At 47.2% G+C, this 24609-nt stretch overlaps 1 protein-coding gene across 1 annotated transcript in view; it reads left to right on the forward strand.

The window, feature by feature from the left end:
• Positions 1 to 7580: 7580 nt before the first annotated feature.
• LOC139913704 (RNA binding protein fox-1 homolog 2) overlaps positions 7581 to 24609 on the forward strand; it is a 27639-nt gene continuing 10610 nt past the window's right edge. Inside the window, exons 1-2 of the mRNA XM_078282695.1 lie at positions 7581 to 8682; positions 14872 to 14922. Of these exons, the coding sequence (XP_078138821.1) occupies positions 8431 to 8682; positions 14872 to 14922 (303 nt within the window). The 5' untranslated portion in view covers positions 7581 to 8430. The remainder of the gene's footprint in view (positions 8683 to 14871; positions 14923 to 24609) is intronic.

Below are 24609 nucleotides of genomic sequence, written 5' to 3' on the forward strand. Positions count from 1 at the left end.
CCCTACTTTCCTGGAGGTCACCCAAATCCCCCCTCCCCTCCTTACCAGCCCTCTGTGGCAGTCCAAGCCACATCTGTCCCAAATCTTACCCCAGGGCAGGCTAGCCCTTCCCATCAACTTCCCACATTACCTGCTGGCCCTCCTCAGTATGCATCTGGTCCGTATTTCCCCTATGCGCCGTTCTTCTACCCCCCAGTAACCCCAACTCCGACCCCTGCTACTGAAAAACCTACGACTACTGTTCCTCCAGCTTACCCGCCGCACAAACTCCCTGTAGGTCCCTACTACCCTCAGTATTATCCTCATCTACCTTACTATCCCTCACCCACCGCTGCACCAGTGACCCAAGGACCTGCTCCTGTCCTTCCCACCCCACCTCCACCTCCACCTCCTCCTTCTCCTCCTCCTTCTCCCCCCAATGTTCCAAAGCAACCAATGGGTCCACAATACCCAGGTGGTTCATTCTATCCACCTGGTTCATATAGCCCTTATTATCCTTATGGACCAATCTTCTACCCAAATCCTGGCCCTGAAGTGTTGCTGCCTTCCCCTCCGCCACCCTCTACCACCCCTTCCCCTTCTCCACCACCCATCACAACTACCACTTCTACCACCAGGACGATGATTCCCAAGCAACCCGTCGTTCCCCACTATCCCTCAGGTCCGTATAACCCCTACGGACCCATTTATTTCCCACCGCCCACCCCTCCACCTGCCAAGGGGGCACCTCCGTCCCTTCTTCAGGAGCCTCAGCCCCGCTCGGGTCCGCTACATCCCACGGCTCAGCCAGCGGCCCCACAAGCCACCTGCCCCCCTTACGCTCACACCGTCTGTAGCTACTACCCTTACCCCCATTACCATCCTCCATACCCACCACACTACCATCCCTTCTACCCTCCTCCGGCCCTGTATCCTACCCCCACTCAACCCACTCCGCTGTCCCCCTCCCTCCAGTGTCTGATAGGGGAGATGGTGGCCTTCCTGCCCTCTGCTGCCCCGGGCTCCATCCAGGTCAGAGGTCAGTGGGAGTCTTTTGTGTAAACATAGGGCCTATTTACATTGGTGAGAAGTGTGGCTTTTCCTATCTTCAAAGAGACAAATGGGGGGGGGGGGGGGGGGGACTCCTGGTTTTGTATCATTCTTTCTTCTATAACTGCTTTGGTGACATTGGAATAAACTACAGAACCCAGAGTTATATTGATGAGAATAGTAGATGCAGACTTCATGCTGATATGTATTCAAGCAACTTAAAGTAGAAGTGCATGTCTACACAAAGTCTTGCCTTGAGTGGCCCTACATCAGCTCTTCTACACCCAGAATGAAAATATAGGGTTAATTCTGTCTCAATTAATAATGGTCTAACAGATTCTGTTTGTAATGTCAGACCACAAGAAGACATGGCTGCCCCTCTCCAGCGTGTCACCGCTGTGTGGCTACATGTTGCAGACGGCTGAAGGCTCGGGGGTGATCCTCCACTCTCCGCTGCCTGCCTGCCACAGCCAGTCACGGGTGAGAGCCTCCATATCGCTCTGCCATACCCAGAATGCCTCTCTCTCGTCTTCATAGAACTGCTTGACAATGTGCCACGTTCATGTCATATTGGAATAAGCATAAGAATGTCATAATATGTCCTTGCTGCAACTTGGAAGCGTTCATGTGTTTAACTCGTTGGAACACCTAACAAAATCATTTTTATTTGAAGTTAAAATCAGCCATAAACAAACTGCAGCGGATATTCGTCCCTTTTTTAAGCAGAGTTGTAGGGTTGATTGTATTAGTGGGAATATACCTGATGATTTGTATTTTTATTGACATCAGTGGATTCCTTGCTGTTTACCACCTTTGTTGACACAGAATGGGAGATATCGGAGCCTGCAAAAAATTCCCACGTCCCACTTGTATTTACTACTAGGACACAGATGTGGACATTTTTTCCAATTCGGCAGCTCATATTTACTGATATGACATGAACGTGGCATTTGTTCTGCATGCATGTGTAGTGGGAGGGGCTTTGATGTTTCGTGCCACCCAATTGGCAACAATTTATTGTTGTTTGCTAAACTGAGCACGCTAACGAGGACAAACACAACTCGATTAGCTCAGCTTACACACTCGCTATTTATTTTTATGAAGCTGTAACCTGTGTGTCGGCTTGTGTTGAAATGGACCCTACTGATCCTCTCTCCTTAGACTCCCACTACCCTTTCCTTACCTCTGCGGTTTTGGGACCCGGCCATGGCACAGTATAGGACTGTGGAGCTGCAGTGTCCGTACCAACATACCCCTGTTACGCCTACGCCAGGCGCCCCCACCATCGCCCCCACCATCGCCTCCACCCCTCCCAGCACCACCCAGGGCCAGATCACCACTTCTGTCCCGAGGCCTAAAATCCTCTGCTTCTCTCACCATATGACTGTGGAGCTACCCCCTGGTCCCATCTCTGGAATAGTTATTAAGGGTGGGTGTGTGTGTGTGTGTGTGTGTGTATGTATGGTGTAGTATATGTTTCAGGTGCATATGGTTGCCATCATCTCTGCATGAGTTGAATTCTAACACGGTTCAGGGGGCTGCTCTGTTTTCCAAGAACAGTGCTGTATGTGCAGTTGAGTGGGGGTGGGGAAAAGGTATGCTGGGTTTTGTTTTGACTGTGCTACAGTGTGGCATTGCCTTGCCATGCTGAATGCTGTAGTTGCTCCATGCATCCTGATGGTTTTGTAGCACTGCACAGAAACAACTTAACTGTATGTTTCCATTTCTACTACTCTTTTTCTCACTAATCCTTTCATTGTCAGACATGAAAGAGAACCAGATGAACCTTCAGGATGCCCCAAAGCACTGTGGGTATTCTGCGAGCAAGGAGAAAGATGGCAAAATCAGTCTGAATCTCCCCTTGAATTCACACTGTCACATGAGTGTGCAGGCAAGTATTGATTCTGAACTTTCACGCTGGGCACATGCCCTTTGTGTAATAGTACCATTTATTATACTTACTAAGCCTTTCACAAACCTTATTTTCTAAAAGGGTAAACAGCACCTCATCAATGTCGTCTACGTGACAGTAAATGGAAGAAGGGAGGCTCAGTTGTCCTGTCCAGTTTCCGTCCCAGTGTCCAGTCAAGGTAGACACATTTAGAGTTTACAGCTCTGAAAGGCTATTCGATATGCCAAAGGGTGTTTTATTCAGCCCATTCAATGTTATTTTAACTGTGCGGCTGACATTTGTCGTGCTGTCCCTCAGAGTGCAACCTTCCCAGCGAACAGCGTCTCCCCTGCGGACGCGGCTCTCTATCCCAGCCGCAGTGCCTCTCCATGGGCTGCTGCTTCAGCAAGCACCCCCCTGCCTGCTACTACCCTATGGATGGTGAGCTGCAGTTGTGTCCCCACTGGCATTTTCACGCCACTTAGCCGAGTAGAGTTGAGCTGTTTTGGGCACGGAAATGTAAGCTCTACAGCTGCTGGATGTGTGAAGAGGCATATTCAGGGCCAGCACAGCATGATTCAAGCTGGCAGTGACACAGAGTGTGAAAAGGGTATAAGATACCTTGGGTCTCATTATCAATTGCCTCCTGAGATTTCTGACCTTTTGTTCATCTGACCTTTTGGATGACTGCGTGTGTATGTGTGTGCGCGCGTGTCCTCCTCCAGAGTGCACTCTTGACCGCCACTTTGTCTTCTCTGTGCCCGCCTCCCTCACCGAGCCTCCTCTGTCCCCTGCCTTGCTGGTTGCTGCCGGCAACTCCACCTGCAAACCTCAGAAGGTGACTTCTGACTACGCCCTGTTCAAGATCCCAATGGATGGCTGCGGGGCACGGAGACTTGTGAGCTTTAATCAATCTATATCGTCCTTTCCCAGAATACTCAAATGTTGCGTAGGCATGTTCCTGAATAAGAACTGCGTCTTTTAACTGCCTGATTAAACTGACCTGTTCCTGTCACCCAAAAAGACTTTTAATTTACTTATGTCATGCAAAATACCCAATCGCTTGTTATGTGCTGTCTTGACAGGAGGTGGGGAAAATAGTGATCTACATGGTGGAGGTCCTCAACATGGTCCATGCCATCACCCTCAACTATGGGACTATTACCAGAGACTCTCCTGTCAGGTCAGACCATTTTTCTCCGTGTCATATTCCTTCAAAATAATTCACAGTCACTTAGAAATACAGTGGATGTATTTTATGGAAACGTAGCCTTACCTCAAATGCATTTCTGCAAAAAAGCACACTGTGTAGACACTTTGCTTTCTGTCTCCTCCCTCTTTCTCAGGTTGTTGGTAGAGTGCAGGTACCTGCCAGGCACTGTAGTCACGGTGGGCTATCTGGTCAAAAGTCCCTCCCTGGGTCCCTCAATTCACACACAGGGGGTGTTTGGAGTCCAGCTCAGGATTGCCAAAGGTAGATGGTCTTCAACCCTAATGGCTGTTTTGCATATCCAAGAAATGGATTGAATTGAATTGAAATTTTTTATTGACAATATAAAAAAATATATGACATATATACATAAATAATATATGCACAGCCTCACCAGGAGGCATCATATCTTTGTACAATATTTGTCAAAAGGATAAAACACAATAAAGCCCAAGAGCTTATTTCCATTGTGGTCCTTTGAAATTGGATAATTCTGTTGTTGTCCCTGGACCCAAGATTCATGTTATTTTCAATCTGAGTCCTGTTTATACCAGTCAAGATGGAAGTAACCATCATCTTAATAGTGTCTAGTGGCTGTAAAAGAGTCTTTCAACACCATATGAACACTTCCGACATGTCAGCTCTGGTCAGCTGTAGGAGAACTAGCACCTGGTTTTGAGTGGGTGAAATTTGCCTGGAGCAGTAACCTCCTTCTGTTCCCACACCTCCTCTCTCCCCTCCCAGACGCCCAGTACGGCAGCTACTACCCTCAGTACCACCAGCCCCTGCAGATGCTGCTGGGGAAACCCCTCTACCTGGAGGTGCGACTGCTCAACCCCCCAGACTCCAGTTTGGTGCTGCTGGTGCACTACTGTGTGGCCTACCCCCGCTCCGGACAAGCTGTGTGGGTGTTGCTTTACAACGGGTAGGTTGGACCGGCTCCTGTCCCTCAGCTGGTGTGCTGAAGAGAACATCAGGGGGGAAAATGGGGGAAATGGATGAAACGGAAGGAAAATGAGGGCACACAAGTATCTGTTGTAAGCTTTTATTTTCACTGATTGGGGAATTTTCCAAAATTATTGTTCTATTATGTTTTCAAATGGACTTACTAAATCCCCTGCTTCTCCCTAGATGTCCCAACCCCTTGGACCCTGCCCCCCAGCAGACGGTGCTGTCCCCCCCTCCACCACCCGCTCCTCAGGGCCAGACCCGCAGGTTCAAAATCAGCACCTTCCAGTTCCTTCCCGATGGCAAGTCCACTGACCTGGATGAGGAGGTGAGGATAGGTGGAGGCCCTTGAGTTCCGTAAATAGTGAGGGTCCATCTGCGAAAAACAGTGTTTAGACTTGTCTAATTTTAATAATTTCGAATTTTTTAAATGGTTTCTCCAATGCTGATGGGGGAAAAGAGACATTTAGGCGCTCACACCCTCTTCAGTGTGCAGGCTCTGAACTGGAACTGAACTGGAACTCCCTGAACTCCTTTGGGTGGAAGTGAAAATCATAATGTTAGTTCTAGCAAGACATGGCATTTAAAATCACACAGGGCTATACATCTAGGCATTTATACACACATCCCCTCCCATTTTATGTGTTGTAGCAAGACCTAATATTTGAATGCATACAGTTATAAACCTAGAATGGAAATTGGCAAGACCAGTTCAGACATTAACACAGACCCCCTGTCTAATTTTATGTGGTATGGCAAGACATACAGAAGTATAGCTATACCCTTACAGTGCAAATGTGGCTAGATGTTCACACAGGTCCCTTCCCAGTTTATTTAGCTTAGGCATATAGACGCAGTAATTGAAAACATATGCAGCTCTATCTTCATGACAGCCTTCATGACGAACAGACATGGAAAGGCCATTTTATAAACTGACAAACAGCTGGTGACAATCGAGACTTGGCCAGAATTGTACATAGTACACTATGTACTAATAGGTCCTGAGGCCGGACCCGCATCTAATGCTCCACTACTTCGCTTCCCTCTTCCCTCGCAGATCTACTTCATGTGTTCGACCGAAGTGTGCTCGCCCCTCGACGGCCCGTGTGTCGAGGGATGCTTCGGCCAGTGACGGTAAGGAGAAAGGATCACGCTGTTCTTTAATCACCCGCCACACCCTCTGCGAACTCTGGAAGAATGCATGAAGAACGCCCCTGCCTTGAGCCCCGTAGGACTCTTCACTGGAAAACAGCCTGAGAGTGGAGAGTGGCAGCCGTTCAATATGACAGCGGGACAATGATTTAGTAATGAGGAGTGTTTTGAATTATTTATTAAGACTGATCCATTTCCTGTTTTTCAGTTACGATATGGAGGACGCTACAAGTTTGCCAAGATGATGATCTGGTAAGCTCCTCACGCCACAGCAGTACTAACAGTGTGTTTGTCCGCTGTAAAAATGTACCACAGCTACATTTCTATTGTAATCCAGCTTTATCTCCTCCACCCTCTCTTCTTTTCAGGCCTCAGGCGTCACCCGTTCACCACCAATAAAAGTTCTCAAAGGAAGCTGAAGGTGTGTGTGTGTGTGTGTGTGTGTTTTTGTTCCCAAGCTTGCAGCCACTTGGTTTTATAGCAGGAAGTGCCACTCCATCAAAAAAAGTGGGAGACCAATTGTTTACATTAACGCTCAGCCCCTACGGACCGAGCGCCATCAGGACTCAAACGCACTTCCTGGGTTTTTTTTTACTAAAAACTATACAAACTTGAGCAAAACAACTTGGCAGTATTTCCACTGAGTATTTTATGTGAGGCCCGAGCTTGCTCACACAGTATTTGCCCGGTGAAGTATTAGCTTCTCATTGTAGCCTTTGACCACTGGGTGTCATCCAAGCGATAAAAATGCCGGAGGAACATAAGGTACTCCATGCTGTATGAGTCACAGCTGGGCTCTGAAGACCTTGGCCTGTGCATTGGTTCAACTATTGTGTAATGAGTTTGGAATGGAAATCTTTCAGAGAGCTGTACTTGATGTGGAGCCCACCCTCTCTCTATTGCTCATGTGGCCACAGGCGGCTTCGCCAGCTGAAATGCAGCTTTAAAAAAAAATAGATATTTCAAAGACTGTAGCTAGGAGAAATAGTGCGCCAGTAGAAATCTTAAGAATAGAACAACATTTGATTCAAAGGTTTTGGAGGGGGGGGAGGGGGGTTATGAGCATAGGAGTCTCACAAGACCACGCGACCCCCCCCACCCCCAACCTCCCACCACCCCCTCAGTGAAATGTATGGAAGCACTGCGGCACACTGCGTGTATTTGATGGCTGCATGGCTGCCTGGCTCAATGTTCAAAGGGAGAGCGGAAGATAGGAGGAGGAGGAGGAGGAGGGGAATGACTACACCAAGAGAGGGGGAGGGAGGGAGGACAATTTCCTTTCTGTAGCACACACGCCACAAGAACACACCGGGAAAGCGGAGAGGAAAAAAAAATAATAGGCGAGAGAGGGAGAAGGAAACACCGCAGCCCCCGTTCTTGTTTTTGGGGAAATCGGTTTTTTTTTTCCTCCCTTCGCGCAGCCTAGAGGACTAACATGGGGGGAAGCGCGAGCTCCTGACGAGGATTGACTTTCAGTAAACCTCTGCTCTGTGGTAAAAGTCTGGCTAATAGACACGGGGAGGAAAAAAGGCGACAGGGAAGACATGTTTAGGGATTTTTCGTCTTGAGGTTGCGGTAGGCTGTTGATGTTATGCTCTTGAAGCAGCTAGCTCGTGTAGAGAACAGCGTTAATGGTAATTGGGCGGTATGTTCACGAGCCATTGTTTTGAACCGCGTTTGTTTAATTGGTTTGTTATGATCTGAAATAGCGTTAGGCCTTTGGGCAGCCTGCAGCAAATACACGGTCAGGAAACATAGGGGCTGTAACATAGCTGGGAATTAAACTGACGAGCCTGGTTTTTTTAGGGGACATTGTGAATTTGAACCGCTGTATTTTGCAGTAGGGGAAGCAGTGTTGATAAGCTACTTTTTTTTTTTTTAAATCAAGCGCGGTGTTTGGATCAAATAGCTTGATCAGAGAGCCAAAACATTTCTAGATACATCAACTCTTAGTGGGGGTCATACAAAGGCCCAGTGGAAAACACCGTGTATATGAGCTAGGCATTGTATGCAGTAAAGCTAAAGCCTTTTTCTTTTTTTCTTTTTTTTTTTTTAACTTTCAATTGCAAGACTATTTTTAACTAGCAGGGAGGAATCTACCACCGGCTGGCTTTAGCACAGTGGTGGCCAAGAATAGGTGGCAGCCTTTTTTATAAAATCCCAATTTAGATCGAGGCAGGGGACATCAGGAGATTTTTAAATGTTAATGTCGACCGACGTTGCATCCATCATGCTGCCTGTGTCCCGGGGTCTGATGGACCGGGATAGAGAGCTGGACACCATGGCCGGAGTGCATCCCAACCCGGGCGGCGCTCCTGCAGCCGTCCGGGGGATGAAGCGCGGAGACCCGGAGCCCGACGCCCAGACACCGGCCGCTCTGGTGGAGGCGGCCGGGGCGGAGTGCAAGCGTCCCCGGATCGACGGCTCGGGAGTGATCGCCGAGGTTGGCCAGGTGAGAGGAGACTCTTTTGTCCATAATAGCGTCATATGCTTGCTGGCACGACTTTCTGCCCAAAACACACGGTGTTGTGTAAAGCACAGTAGTCTGATCTCTCGTATTTTTATGCAGAATAGCCTCATAACATGAAGGCACTCTGTAAATACTATAATCTAATCAGCAATGATAATGAAACCATCCCCCAGTTAGCCTATCACGTTTGCATGTTATACTGTTCACTGGTCTAACTAATTAGCCCGATGGGTCGACCGCTAGGGCCGATAATGCGGTTTGACCCGTGATAGCAGCAACACGAGAGAGGCCACCAATTGCCCACCATCTATTCTGCTCCATGCCCAGTCCGTTCCCAACACTGCAGCACATTTAAAAGCTAAAAACCACTGTGCATGCTTTTAATTCAGTGTTTCTAAGGAGGAATCACAATTGCCCACATTCATTGTTAATGTTACATTGTTGCTGTTACATTGTTGCTTAGACACTGTTATGTTGTTTCAAAACTCTCCAGAGGGCCTGCTCTGTTTTATGATTATCAGTAAACCCAGACGGATTCCCAGCAGAGTATAGGGGGATGTAAACAAACTTGACCTTTATTATGCAAAAAAAATAAACCCCTCTCTGCCATGTGGCATAATGGTGTGAATAACATTTGGCTTAGAATGGAAATTGATGCCAGTGTTTCCTTGTGTGATCTTTGAGGGGGGTGGGGGTGGGGGTGGGGGGGGGGAGGAGGGGTGTTGGAGGTAAACAAAGACCTCCAGTTTTATGAGGGGTAATCACCCCCAAGTAATTTGATTCCCAAACCCTTGATTTTTATGAATGTTACTGCTACAGTGTACAGTTTCTAGCACAACCTCGCATTCCACTTGGACTGGTGAATCTGATAGACTCTCTTAACCTATTTTTCCCTCCATGTCAACAAAATCAAATAGCTGCCCCCCCTCTCCCTCCCCCAGTGATCCAAAAAAATGTCCAAACATGTCTTAATAGAGCATCACAGGGAGGCAGGAGGATGCTCTAGACATCATTATGTTATATTACGCAGGGTTAAGAGCTCCAGTGGAAGATAGAAAGCTATTTCTCCGCCATTGAAAGCAGCGGTAATGGAGGTGAAGTGGCCTGGTTGCTGCTGTTCGGTATTGGAAAACTAATGGCTGGCTTTACATCGCAGCTGTCCAGGAGTGCTGAAAGACAGGCTTAGGAACGCAATGCACTTAAAAACAGACAAGAGTGGAAATGTGTGTGCATGTGTGTGTGTTTGTGTGTCAGTGAGAGACACAGATCAATAGCTTCAGCCCCTAAAAAGTATTGAACGTCAGCTGGCTGGACAGTCCGGAAATGAGAAAGAGAGAGAGAGAGGGGAAGGAGGGGGGGTGCCCCCCTCTCTCAGTGGGAGCAGGAACAGATTTGCCCTATCACTGGCAGTAAAGAGGCTTTGTTTCGGGCTAACGGGATCACCTCTCGTACTGGAGGGGGCATTATAACCACACTGATCCCTGAGATCCTTATCTAAGGGAGAGGATTAATGCAACGCGCACGTACACACACACACACACACACACACACATGCACTCAGCAGCATAATTCAGCACTTCTGTTATTACGGTTTATGAAGGCCGTATTGGGTGTCGATTTGTAAACAAAGGCTTGAGATTGACCTTTTTAAAGGATTGCTACCATACAGGCTGTTTTTCCACCCCGTCCTGTGCCTCATGCACACACGCCATGATGAGCCTCCTGTCCCGGTGTGTATATAAAACACGGTGACGTATTTTTATTCCCCTGACCCGGTGACACCATTAATATTCTAGAAGCAAATTAGGTTGAGTGACATTCAACTTTCCTACTTTTAAAAATGAGAGCGCCCGGCTTTCCAAGAAACGGCCGTAAAAAATGCACACTAGCACTTCTGTAAAGCTGAACTTCGCAGGAGGGTGAAGGATGGAAAATATGACAGCAAATGGTATCCTGGCCCTGGTGAAGCACTTTTGACTCTCTCTCTCCCTTCCCCCCTCCCTCCCATCCATCCATCCATCATTTTTTTTTTAAAAACATTTCCTTTATTGCGGACACATGGCACAGCGGTGAACTCTGACCTGTGACTAAGACCAGCACAATGGGGTGTGGTTGTTGTAATGAGCAATCCATTTGCACCACCGCAGCCCAATAATGGGATCTTCCCCTCATGGCCATCGACACTGCTGCTTTTCTCATTAGTCGGTAAGGGTATGATCTCATCGCATAGCGGGGGCGGAAAGCACTCTTGTCAAGTCAAATGCTCACAGTTTTAGCGGAGCGGCAGTGCATGCATACATCTATGCAGCATGCCGTACGTGACTGAATGCTCAGCTAACGCGGGCAAATGAAAAATAGCCGAGCGGGTTCAGCGACATGAGTTCAAACGTTCACTGCTGCTCATAGGAATTAGCTGTCAGGCGCACACACTGAACTCCCCTCTGGCGCTGACACCCATGCTCACCCAATAGTATGGATTTCCAGCGAGTTAACTTTTCACTCTCCTGAAGAGGCCACCAATTGGCGCGCTTTGAACGAGAAGAACAACACATCATCTTATCTATTTTACATTCCAACGCTGCACTCAGGAAGCATTGCATTTTTCAGGATGACGGGGGGGGGGATTCATAACAACACAGCCCGAGTCAGATTTTGGGAAATGTTGAGAGGAGGTTGTCGGCTTCGATTTCCATCCTGCGTGCTGAGCGGCCCATGTTTTGTTGTCACTCTGTGTAGGAACCGGGGCCCTCTCTAACCTAATAAGGTCTTGCCTGGGGTGACAGCGCTGAGGACAAATGACTTGACTAGGACATTAATGTAGGTGGATCACCCCTCTGTACTTTCATCTCAGCCCCGGCACTGAAATAGAATGAAAACGTCAGCAAGAAAAATGTACTCCTGCTGCGAGTTGAGAATATTTATTTAGTTTTTTTTTTTTTTTTGGGCCTGTTTCTCTTTGATGGATCGCCGGCAGTGTGCTGTTGACTGAATTATGGGTGAGAGAGACTCAGAGAGAGAGAGAGGCTTGTTTTGGGGGTTTGCTCTAGAGGAGGATTGTGTGCTATAAGTGCAGTTTGCCTTACATGTAATAAACTGCTGCAGTTATTATGTCGTTTAACCTCAGTTCTGGTTTTGATGAGGACTGAGTATAGTATATTAGCCTAGTTCAAGCTTGTCTAGTGCTTAGTCTTAGGGCTGGGCAATAATTCAATATTATCGTTTATCACCTTTCAATAGAATCGTATTGTGATGAATGAATAATATCGTTACGGTGATTTACAATTATGTTTTCTGAATTCATCATAAAAAGCAAATCCTAGCTAAAATCTCACATAAAATCAGATCTTAAACAAATGAAGGAATATTATTTCAAAATTACAGTTTTATCATACTTAATTCCCATGCAGTTTTATGCAATGAACATCAATTTGATCATTTAGCATGCAATTTCACACATTAGCTGATATTTGTTATATACCTATATTGAAATAATTCTGATTATCATTATATTAATCTGTCCATATCGCCCAGCCCTACTTAGACTGCAGTTATGTCATTTGCAGTTGGCTATTGAGTGCGGCCCATGTAGGTAAACAGTTAAAAGTTGTCTTAGAGCCGTCGAGCGAAGCCTCCAAATCCACTTTCTCTCCAGACAGGAGGCCCTTGGAAGAAGCACGTGTAGGTTTACTGTGGACAGGCAGACGGATGTGAAGTATATTGAGGGAAAATAAACTTCAGATCCTCTGGCTGGCTGGTCGGGGGCTTAGCACATAAGTGCTCAGTGGATGAAATGGATTCACATCCTCTTGAGTGTATGGCGAGCCCCGCTTTGCAGTTAGCTAGGATGACTTTCACAGCCATGAAATGTAGTTTCTTGTCCACCCCTCAATAGACAGGAGGCTTGTGATGAAATTGGCTCAAGAATTAGGGGAAATGTGGGAAGAACACACACACACACACACACACACAAAACAATTACACCCCCACACCCAGCACCACCTGTAGTTTTTGGAGGGTGCCGGCAGGGTTCATGTATACAAGGGATTACTGCAGTCCTGTGGATTGATGGTGTGAAGGAGAAACTTGGAGCGTTTTAGGTAACTGAGCTTCCTCTCAAGTTGACACACACACACACACACACACACACACACACACTGCACTCCTCATCCCGTGCTTCTCTTTGGAGGTTTTCTATTCCGCCTCCATCAAGCCCTATCCTGTTCCCTGCCCCCCCCTGAGCTCCTCTCTCCTCCTCCCCCCCCCCTCCTCCCCCCTTCACCATCTGTTGACTTCAAGTCATTTTGTTACTTTCTCCTGATTGCTCACCCCGTCTTCCCCTGCAGTTTCTCTTCTTTTAGCCGCCCACCCTCCCCCCTCCACCCCCAGACGGAAATCGGCTGTTGCCCGATTCGTCACAGACAGAAAAAGGGGCACAAAAAAAATGCCGGACCTCAGTATAAAATCTGCTGATGGGAGTGCAGAGGGCTTTAACGGCTCAAATGTTGATGGCACAACTTTGCCGCGAGTGTGAGACTGAGTGGATACACACTCCTCTTGAATGGCCTCTACACCCCCCCCCCCCCCCCCCCCATTACCCCACCCCCACCCCCCGGTCCCAGCTCCTTAAGGAAATTAAGCACATGACTCTGCTCATGTATGAGTCATTGTCTTTGCTCCCTCATCCCACTTGGCTGTTTTTTTTTTTTTTGACCCCGTCCATTTCCTCTTATATTTGTGCAGCCCCTTGGTCTCTTGCTCATATTTATTCCAGATGTGTTTTTTTTTCTCCCCTCCCCCCCCATCATTTTGCCACTGTACGATGCCCCATAAAAATTTTTCTTTTTTTTTTTTAATCCTCTTCTCCATTGGATGTCTTCGTAGAGACAGGCTGCATACCTCCGATGCATCGAGTTCAGAGTTTGGCCTTGCTGTAAAATACGGTTTATACTTTATTCATGTTATTCAAGCCTCTAAAAGGTGATTCATTATTTAGAGCTTCTACCTCCCAAAGCCAGTGCACTAAGTACATTTTTGGCTTTCAGATAGACTCAGAGCCATACGCAAACTGCATTTTTCAATCACGAAGACGCTCCTTTCTCCCCCGACCGAGCCTCTCGCATTTGGAACGTCGTGCTTAGTTTTAGCGAAATGGCCCCGTGGGGTTCGGAGGTAGATGGCTACAGTATTAATCAGGAGAATTCAAGCTGCGATGCGCGCAGAGCAAAGTGTTCCCCCTGGGGACAGAGCAGACCAGGGACATTGGTTCCAGATGAAAGGGAGATAAGGGGGGAGGGACAGAGGGGGAGGAGGAGTTGTTTTCTAATCTGGTGATATGAAGCCAGAGACAGGCAAATATGTTTTCCCCCCCTCAAAGCACGTAGTAATTGCTGTGAAAAGCTCACTTTTTAATGGAATACATTAGCATAAATGCCGGAACACAGTATTATGAGTGGGAATAAAGTGAGTTACAAACTATTTTAGGGAGTAGGAACATAAATTCTTTTTAATATGTGGCTCCGAAAAGTGAGAGGTGTTTTTCTTCTCTTGTTTTACTGCAAGTACTCACCAAATGTTTGATCTGAGTGTTGCAACCCTCGGCTGTGCGCAGCCAGAACATTGGGAAGAATGTGTTGAAGATTGCATCAGAGCTCATGATGCCATATCACACCAATGGGGCGGCATGCTCACTGACACTCCTGACCTATTTATGATTTAAGAGCCATTGTGGCACTCGCTCTTTCTCCCCGTCTTTCTTTCTTCTCTCTCCCTCTCGCCCCCGTTATCACGTCTTTAAGAGCGGACAATGGATCCGTTGGGGTGAAAACTCGCTAGGAGACTGACTGCGGAGATAGCAGGAGTGTGTCACCGGCAGAATTAATTTGATTAGGAGCCATTAATGCCACAGTTAACTGGAACATCAAATATAGAGACGCCATGAAAGAGGAAGGGTGACGGGTCGGAAAGAATGAAGCTGGATAGAATGAATGACGGGAGTGAGAGAGATGGAGTGTGTGTGTGTGTGCGCGCGTGTGTGTGATACAATTTGTAAGAAGTCTTGGACTTGCTATGAGGGGAGGCTGATATTAAGTAACTTGTAGGCCAACTGTGCTGTTGCTCGACAAATTGAGCTTGTTGTCCATGTGTCCTAACATATGCTCTCCTCTCTTTCAGAACAATGACCCTTTGACCCTTGGTTACCATGGCTACCCGTCTCATAGTCAGGTAAGACAACAATCTCATCTCAAACATGTACAAAAATCTATCTTTAATATTATCCAGCGAATATTCCTGGTTAATTAGGTCTCCAGTAGTTCATTCCTATCTAGATACAATGTACATACAGACTTAAAGTGGCTCAGTCAAGCTCTCTAAACCACAAGGTGGGGGTGTAGATTATCATTTCTCAGCTGTGTAGGAGGAGACATGCCTCCACACCCTTCACTCTTCCTGTTTTACCCTCCACCTACTTTTCTTTGTATTCTGTATATCAACAATATTGTTAATCCTCTTGGAATTTTAATCTGATTCATTTTTCAACACAATATCTCTTAGCACGTTGGCTAAATGTTCAAAGAGCCGACGCTTCAATCAACAGACAGACACAACACATACACACAAACACACACTAGCCCATACAAAATGAAAATGCAGTGCCTACTGTGTTGCAGATTTTGTGTGTGTGTGTGTGTGTGTGTGTGTGTGTGTGTGCACGCAGGGCCACAATCTGTTTACTTGAGTTTGTATTAGCCTGCTGATTGTGTTATTAGACTGTTCAGTTTATGTGGTTAATCCTTAGATCATCCCCCATTCATCCACTCATCCTCTCATGCTCTGCCCATAATCCCCTCATCCCTCGCCTTCTGCGGCGCCCATTGACCCCCATTCAACATCCATCTCCACGCTCTCGCTGTTTATCTGCAATTTATCTTTTATCTTAAGCCTGAGCTTGTGCGTTCTTATACGCTCCAGCGTGTCAGATTCATCCTAGTTGGTTTTGATACTTTGGGCTCACTGTGATGCTGTTCAGTGGATGATCTATTGCATAAGCCTGGAAGCCAATTAGGGTATCATTTCACTGTCGGGTCCTAAGATGATGCCGCTTTGAAGCGTTGCATCTCTAATGGCAGCGTTCACAAAAGAATCACAAAGGCTAACGCGGTGCCTTTTTTATGTATTACTTTTGTGCGAATATAGAGAAGTCAGTCGGACCTTTTTGAAGGCCACTTGTGCGAACTGGCCCTATCTGACCAGGGGAAAAACCAAGAGAGCGAGAACACAATGACGGGCAACGAAGGCTCCCACAACACTGAGGTGCTAAACTGTCAACAGCAGTGTGAGAATGATGTGATCAAAGGCTCCTGAAGGGAAGAACCTGGAGAGCAGCAGAAGCCCAAGTGTGAGGAGACAGAGACAGAGAGAGAGAGAGAAGGAAAATCTTCACTTCCTATCCCAGTGGTGCCAGCAGCCCCAGTTAACTCACCTACATGGAGAAAGAGAACAGAAGAGCAGGGAGGGCGAGAGAGAGAGAGAGAGAGAGAGAGAGAGAGAGAAACGGTGTGTGCGTGAGAGAGAGAGAGAGAGAGAGAGAGGAGGGAGGGACTGCGACATGAGAGGGAAGCAGGGGAGGGGAAAGTTTGCAGGTGTGACAGGCAGAGAAGTAGGAGGGGGGAAGCGTCAGGCTATCTGGGTGAGAGAGGGGTGGTGGAGGAGGAGGAGAAGACTGGAGAAGAGACACGAGTAGAGAGAGAGAGAGAGGGAGAGCGAGATGAGCAGGCAAGGGCACAGCAGCAAAACAGAAGGCTGGGGGTAGAGGGAAAGAAAGGAGCAAGCGAGAGAGAGAGAGAGAGAGAGAGGGAGGGTTTGAGAGAGGGAGGAGGGGGGGGGGGGGGAAGCAAGCTAGGGAGAGTGACAGGGACAGAGGCCAGCAGAGGAGGTGGGGAGGGGGGATTGGCAGGGCAGACGGAGCGAGCGGGGGAAGAGAGAGGGAGATTTTGAATCTGGGAGACAGACACAGACAGGAGAGAGTGAGCTGGAGAGGTGACACGGGCTCGGAGAGAGAGAGAGAGAGAGAGAGAGAGAGCGTGAGAAGAGGAAAGGAGAGAGAAAGAGGAGAGACGACAATTGGAGTTATTGCACAGAATACGATGATGGGACTGTACTATCCTTCCGTGTTGTCGGTGAGTGTTGATCTCGCTATCTTTTCCTCCGTGTGTGTGTGTGTGTGTGTGTGTGTGTGTGTGCGCTTGTGTTGTATCCGTTCGCCGAGGCTCGGGCTTCACTGTACATTAAGCGGCATCAGAGCAGACAGGACTGTCATCGAGCATGAAATGTTAATTAAGCACTAACAGATGAGGACTCTACTTGACCCCTTTACTAGAGTGGTCCGGTCAGGACATTTCAGACGGGACTTGGGAATCGGCGGCCAATTGCCGAGCGCCGGGAACATCGACACTGAAGTGTAGTTGGGCTGTGTTTACGCGTAGATCGCATCGCCACGATCATCATTCGCTGTGCCCGAAACGCACGAGCGGCGCTGTTTTTGTACGCCATTGTCACGGCATCTGTTCCCCTGCCCAGGGCTAGGAGCGCACGCAATGTGAACATTAGTGCTGCCACTGCCAGAAACTGTATTCTGCCATGTATTATGCATGCTGTGTAGAATCCGTCCCAACGTACAGTGTGTTCAGTCGGTAAAGCGAGACCCGGTGATGACCAAGTATGGGCCTCCGCTCCGTCTGTGTCCAAAATATCTGCTAAACTCTTTAGACGTTTCTAGGGTGAAAGAGAGGGAATAGTGAAGGAATAGGGGGAGGAGAGGTAAGTAAAAAAAAAAATCTTTCTTTCTTTCTTTATTGCCCCTGCAGCTGTCTCTGTACATCCCTCAAGGCTGTGAGCGAAAGGGACAGGTGTCCACAGAACAGTTGTCTCTCTCTCTCCCTCCCTCCCTCTCTCTCTCTCTCTCTCTCTCTCTTTCTTTCTTCCTTGCTTTCTTTGTCTCTTTCTTTCTCTCTCTTCCTCCCTTTCTCGATCTCTTCTGTTCAGCTAACACCTCCTCACTGTAATTTCTGTGTGTCACACATTCACAAACACACAGAAGCTGAAGCACACAGTGGGCAGCAAAGTTGGTGCGTGAAGTGTCACGTTCATATCATTACATTTCACTTGGTGTGAGTCAGACTGTGTGTGTGTCTGTGTGTCTGTGTGTGTGTGTGTGTGTGTGTGTGTCTCTTCCTTCCTGTCTTTGCTTGCGTGTATACTTCTCTTTCAGCTGTACCTTGGATTCTTGCTCTCTTTACTGTTTGACCTCTTTTCTCCCTCCTCCCTCTCTTTCTCCCTGGGGCCCTGGCAGCTGTTATCTCAATGTTTTCCTTTAAGAGCCCCTGGAAGAGGGGGATGGGTTAGAAAAGAGAGAGGGAGAATGGGAGCAGGAGAATGGAAATTGATTTTAAAGGTGACACCCTCATTTACCAGGAAAGCCCTTAGATGTGGTGAGAAGGCCAGATTATGCCGAGATGGACAGACAGATGGAGAGATACGAGTTGATGGGAGATGGATATACTGTGATGAGGCGATATTGTAGGTCAACTGGAGAGAGCTAGTTTGCCCAGTGACGCAATTTCAGACTGTAGAGCTGACTTTGCAGTTGTGTGTGTGTGTGTGTGTGTGTGTGTGTGTGTGTAAGTGTTCAAAGTTACTTTATGACTGGAATAGGGGAGGGCTTGGGGTTCTTTCAGGCAAGTGCAGCACTGAGTAAATTATAGCCTGCGATTTATGTGCGCTTTTATAGTGTACTTTATGCTAATACTTTTTGGCTTGCGCTGGGCTAGAGAGAGAGAGAGAGGGAGAGAGAGTTGGAGAAGGAGAGACGGAGCAAAAGACTGAAATATTTTCTAGAGCCCCACCTAAGCGTATGCCCCGAGGCGAGGGAGAGACGCCTACCTGGTACACACACACACACTCTGCCACGCTTGCATAAACTGTAAAAAGGGGGTCGCGAGGATGTTCAGCTTATCAGGCTCGGTCTTGATTTATTCTTTTCTTTCACCCTGGTTATTGATCTGTGCAGGATTGACAATCGCGGCCCGCCGAATGATCCCAATGAGCCTCGTTGCCGTGGCGACGCGCATGAGTCATTCATTGATAAAGGTTGTCGGACGGTTCGTCAAGGCAAGAGCCGTGCGGGGCGAACACCTTTTGCGCCGCGCTTCTATAAATAACGCGCGCGACGCTGCTAACAGCGCGAATTAAAGCCGCTGCAAAATTGCTTGAATTCAGTGTAACCGCTCTGCCTCTTCAGCAGCCATTTGCATCCATAATGGCTCTAAAAGCATTTTTGCTGTGATGCATCTGCGTGGCTTTCAGGAGAGCCCATGTTGGAAATGGATAGGGGTTGTCCCTCGCTGACTCTTTGGACGGTGCCGTTGACAATGACAACACTGTCATCTGGGTGGCTTGTGTACACTTCTAAACCACATGGGACAGCCACCTGAGTGTCGTATTGTCACAGAAGCCTCCCTCGGCCCGAAACAAGACCAACCCGTTTCATGGTCATGCTCCAATCTATAGGAGGAGGAGTGTGAACACACGGCTGTCTGCGAGTCTGTGTGTTCACCTGCACACGCGTTTGTCTGGGTCGGTGCGCGGGTTTAATGAGAAATATATGTGGACAAATAAAGTCAGCCGTCTTTTGTTTGGAGTGTTTACCTTTTATAAAATGCTGCACTGGAGCCGAGCGGACCATTGATACTGCTAGTGGGGAGATGACAGGGAAAGTCATTGGTTGAGGGGGTTGTGTGTGTTTGTGTGTGCGTGCACGAGTGTGTTCATGTGCACGTGTGTGTGGAAGGGGAGTTGCCTGGAGTGGCGTGTGTGTGTGTGTGTGTGTGTGTGTGAGGGATGGGTATGGGGAATCATACGTAAGACCCTACAAGGAAAAAGGATGGGGTGGAGTGGGAGGGGTTTGTTGACAAGCAGACATATTACCCTATAAGGAGATGGAAGAGAGAGTCGGGGGGAGGAGCTTAGGCACAACTGATATACTGTTGCTATGAGGCAGTGGGCTTGATTGACATGCGTGGGGGCGGGACAGATGCAAGGGTCCCGTCTGGATTTTATGAAGCGTAAAAAAGCAAAGCACAGCGCAGAGAGTGGGAGGAAAGGGAGAACAGCAGCAAGCGGAGAAGAGAAGGAGGGGGGGGGGAGGAGGAGGAGGAAGAGTGATGGAGGAGAGGGATGGAGGAGGGGTTGACTTGGGATGGAATAATTTAACAAGAGGGGGTCTCCTGGCTCATCGGTATGCCGCAGACACATCGTAAACGTTTCTCCAGCTGTTTGCGGCTCGGGTAACAAACCGGCAACAACGCGGCGTGGCAAAAAGCCCGGCGTTGGAATCGAACACAACTCGGGCCGGTTAATGCGATCATTGAGCCAAAATATGAGCCGCCGCTAACAACGTGAATCACATTTTCCGTCGTCAAGTTTGTTGAATTAGGCTATAGACTAATGGCTGTAGGCCCGCGAAAGTAAGATCCTGAAATGTCATTATTCATGTGAAATGACCCAGTGCTGCCCTAGTTAGCGCTCTTAGCCATGCGTCTCCTCCTCTCCTCTCCTCTCCTCCTCCTCTCCTCTCTCTCCTCTCCTCCTCCTCTCTCTGCTCTGTAGCGTAGTGACACTGCTGCAGACGAGAGCATTTTATAACATGCCTCCTCAGACACACTTGCTGCTGCTAACTGACCCGAAAGTAAGCCAGCTACAGCTACCGCTCTGAGTCACTGGCCCTGCCTGGCCAACGCACACACACACTTACACAACCCTTAACGCTCGCACATGGGCGTGTACGCACAAACACACACACACACACATGACGGACACGTACACTTTCACAAACAAACCGTACGCAAACATGAGCGCTGACACAAAATGCACAGCGTACAGTTTTTTCTGTCTACGGGGCAATATTTTCTCTTCAAACTGACCAAGAGTGCCCTCTTTCTATGTCTCTCTCTCTCTCTCTCTCCTTTTATCCTGCTATCTATATGTATTTATTCAGTAGATGCTTTTATCCTGAGCGAATCGCACAGGCCAGTCGCAGTCAACAAAAAGCGCATAGCTTGACGGTTTGAGAGAAGAGGGGAGGAAAAACATAAAACGGCACGCAGGCGCACACTATTTCTGTAGATACCGGGCTGTTGACACTGTGTATCAGGCAGAGAGAGGGCTGTTTGGTGAGGTGAGGCTAAAATGGATCTATTCTGAAAAGGCCAGCAGTTTGAACACAAATACAAGGCTGCTTTTGGCTTGTTTTCCCCGTTCCCTATTTCGGTCCGACAGAAGGAATAGCTGGGGTTGTCCGTTCTCCTGCTAGGTTGTCGTCTGTTTCTGCAGCAGCCGTCATAAGGCGATTACTGACTTGACTGATGACTTGGACTTGACTGATGGAGATTTGGAGCCCACTGTCATCTGCACAGTTGTATATACCGTAGAATTAATCCGTACTATGGGGTTGATCTAATCCACGTTCGGCCATGCCCACCTCTATGTGTTAGAGCCGTGATAAACAGGCAACATTTTTGAGGCCTTGTAGTCTATATCATTAACTATACTGTCATTTTAACTATTTTATCCACAACTCTATTATCCACAGTGACCGTCCTGGTAGGGGGATTCCTCTCTGAGTAGCCCTTCACAATCGGTCTTCCCCTAATGAGGTTTGGTGGGAGTTTTCCCTTGTCCTCAGTGATGATCTCAGGGTGTGGGGTGTCATTTCCAGTTATTGTTTTCACGGCATGGGCAGTGTGAAGCCCTTTGAAACGGTAACTGTGATTAAAGGCTATACAAATGAACGTGACTGACATTGATTCTATCCAGTTTGCCAGTTCCCGTCCCCGTTGAAGGCAACGCCGTCGCTCTACATTGCCTCGAAATGTCGGCCATGTATCACCCCCCCCTTGAATCAATCTGCTTTTCCTCATTTCTCTACTTGACCCAAGCTGGGTGATCAACTTTCCCTTTCTAGCAAGACACAGGAGCGTGTCTAGTTTCTCTATTTCTGCTTCTAATCCAGGTTAGCTCTTACCTGGCGACCCAGAATGACTTGCTCCACCCACTATCATTTTCACCTCCACATTGGGAACAAATACAGTTAATTCAGGATGGGTTGCTGCGAGGCAAGGTTATCCTGTGTATCATTTATCATCATTTTCGTCATAGAACCCCATCTAGCCTGTCTAGTTTCCTAGTTTCTACTCTCTTTTCAGTCTCTGCATGTTGAGCAAATGCAATGAATTCAGGATGCCTTGATTTTTCTTTTCAACCATCAAGGTCAAAAGAGAAAAGGGAAAACTTCTGCATCGATCCACACAAGTTTTATATCTATTGTTGAGTTTTCAGTCTAAACGGCATTCACCAGAACATACAGAGAAGACAATGGATAGGCAGGTGTGTAACAAGAGAGTCAGCATCACCTATAAGGAAGGTTTTTTACAGTTTTTAAATGCTGAAAATAAAGCAGCGTGGAGCAGTGCTTGGGAAGACATCTGGCCTAAAAGCACCTTATAAAACAGTATTCATAATTTACAATCTACACTGTATGTACTTGGATGAAAGCCATTTAGACTGAAAACTCAGCAGTAAATTTGAGAATTGCAAGTGTGCGGTGTATGTGTTTCTCTTTTCTTTTAAGTTTTGTTATAACTCCAGCATCTGGGCAACATTTGGCTCGCTGAATGAACGTAAGAATAAACGTAAGAAAAGACATAGCAGCTTTAGCAGTAACATTCATCCATCATCACACCACTGTCTTAATTGTTGCAGATCTATTTAGTCCAGGCCCTCAAGAGTCATTCTAGGTCGTATATCGCTATATGATTCCAGTTACTCTTCCGGTGCTGGAAACCCATAAACTTTTCCAACTATGGTGCATTAAATGATTAACCTACTGGGTCATCTTAGCACATTAGTGATGTGTTTCCAGTTTGACTTGGGCATGCATTGGATTGTTTCAGTACCAGTACTAGTTCTGAATCTCACATTGGAAAACAATGGTGAGATGGTATTTCTAAACCATTTGACACCTATGTCCTTGTTAAAGAACAAGTAAAAACCAGCCTGTCTCTAGTTACATGCTTGCCGGCTATGAGTGTCTTGGCAAATGGAAATATAACATTGAAATGTAAGTCACCAATAAAATCTCACTACTGCATCTTAACAACTACCAGTACGGCCAAGATACATTTACCAAGGCTTACTACAGTAATGTTACATCCTCAACAAAGGATTAAGCCCAGGAAGAAGGAAGAAGTTCAACAAACAATATGCAAAAGCCTAAGTCAAACAATCTAATGGTGTAAAATGACATGAGCTACCTTATCAGGAAACCAGGGAACTTTGAATTTGAATGAATCTTCTGCTAGCTAACGACACTCCTCCACAATCTTTCTGAAATGTAGATAAATGTGAAATGGAAAAAGCAATCTACCAATGCAGCTGCGGTGAAAAATCAGCGCAGCAGGAGCGGTAACTTACGGACCATCAGCTGGTTTATAAATGTTTCTACCACAGGCATTCAGACAGTTCAGCAAGGGACCTAATGAAAACACTGCAGTCTCTTATGGGCAAACATAAAACCACATTTCATATCCTGTAATAGAGCAAATTATTGTCTGAGCATCATTCTGCACAAAGCTTTTCTAAACAGGACTTCAGAGTCAGAATGAGTCAGTGCCTCAGGTGATTTTTCGAGTTATGCCCATAAACCCTAGTTTTCATCGTAAGGAAGCCATTATTTTCAGTCTTGTTGATACTTTAGATGCGGAAAGTAAGTTACTTTCACCTCCCTGTGCCAATTACAAGACAAAGTCTCCCCCTAAATATTGACTGCATGCAGCTCATGTCTTGATATGGAGGCAATCCGTGTCGCCCCATGTGCATCCCCTAGTTTGTTAGTGGAGGGACCTGGCTACTGTGTCACAGGTGTGATGCTGATAAAGGTCAAAAAGCTGGGAGACAGATGGCGCGTGCACACACACACACACACACACACACCTTCCCACACACTTTTAACACTCCAAAGGGACTGAGATCTATTGTGCGACACAGCGGGACATCGCTTCAGCCCATCACTCACTCACTCACTTACCTAGCTCTGTTACACCACACACACACACACACACCCACTCACTCAGTGGAGCCATGCAGATTTTTTTTGAGCGTATTTATTCTGTAATGCACATAACTCAATGAAACACATTGCTTCATCACAATTTAGCAGCACAAAAAAATTAAACATAATAGTACCAATACTATTACTAATAAAAACTGTTACTATTACTGCTATTGCTGCTACTACTGCCACTACTACTCATAATAATAACAGTATCCTCATTTCTCAGTACATTTGATTGGCTGTTGAGTCCACCTATCAGAGAGTTAAAAAAAGATGTGAATGACAGTGATGGTAGGTTTATCTTTACAGGCCATACCTCTTCTATCAGTCATCACCTCTTTTCCCCCGTTCATCCCCCTTCCCCCACTTTTCTCTCCCTTCCCTGCCTGTCTCTCTCCACTCTCCCAGCTCTCCTAACCATTACCATTTAGGGTAGCGATGCCCCACTGCCAACAGCCAAGGAATGTGTGTGTGGTGTTTGGTGTGTGTGTGTGTGTGTGTTGTATTTGTGCGGTTCCCCCTGTTGCACCTGTGTGTTTTGTGGGAGCCTGTATTGTTCCCCTACGTGCTCGAATGTCCTTTACTTGAGTATTTCTGGGGTGGTGTGTGTGTGTGTGTGTGTGTGGTGTGTGAGCGCGAAATACTTGGGAAGGCTTCCTCGCTAACAGTTGGTCTTTGTGAGCGTTTAGGTGTGTGGTGTTTGCGTGTCAGAGGTGGTTTGTGCGAGGAGGCGTTAGTGAGTG

The sequence above is a fragment of the Centroberyx gerrardi genome, chromosome 3 (assembly GCF_048128805.1).
Source record: "Centroberyx gerrardi isolate f3 chromosome 3, fCenGer3.hap1.cur.20231027, whole genome shotgun sequence".
Lineage (NCBI taxonomy): Eukaryota > Metazoa > Chordata > Actinopteri > Beryciformes > Berycidae > Centroberyx > Centroberyx gerrardi.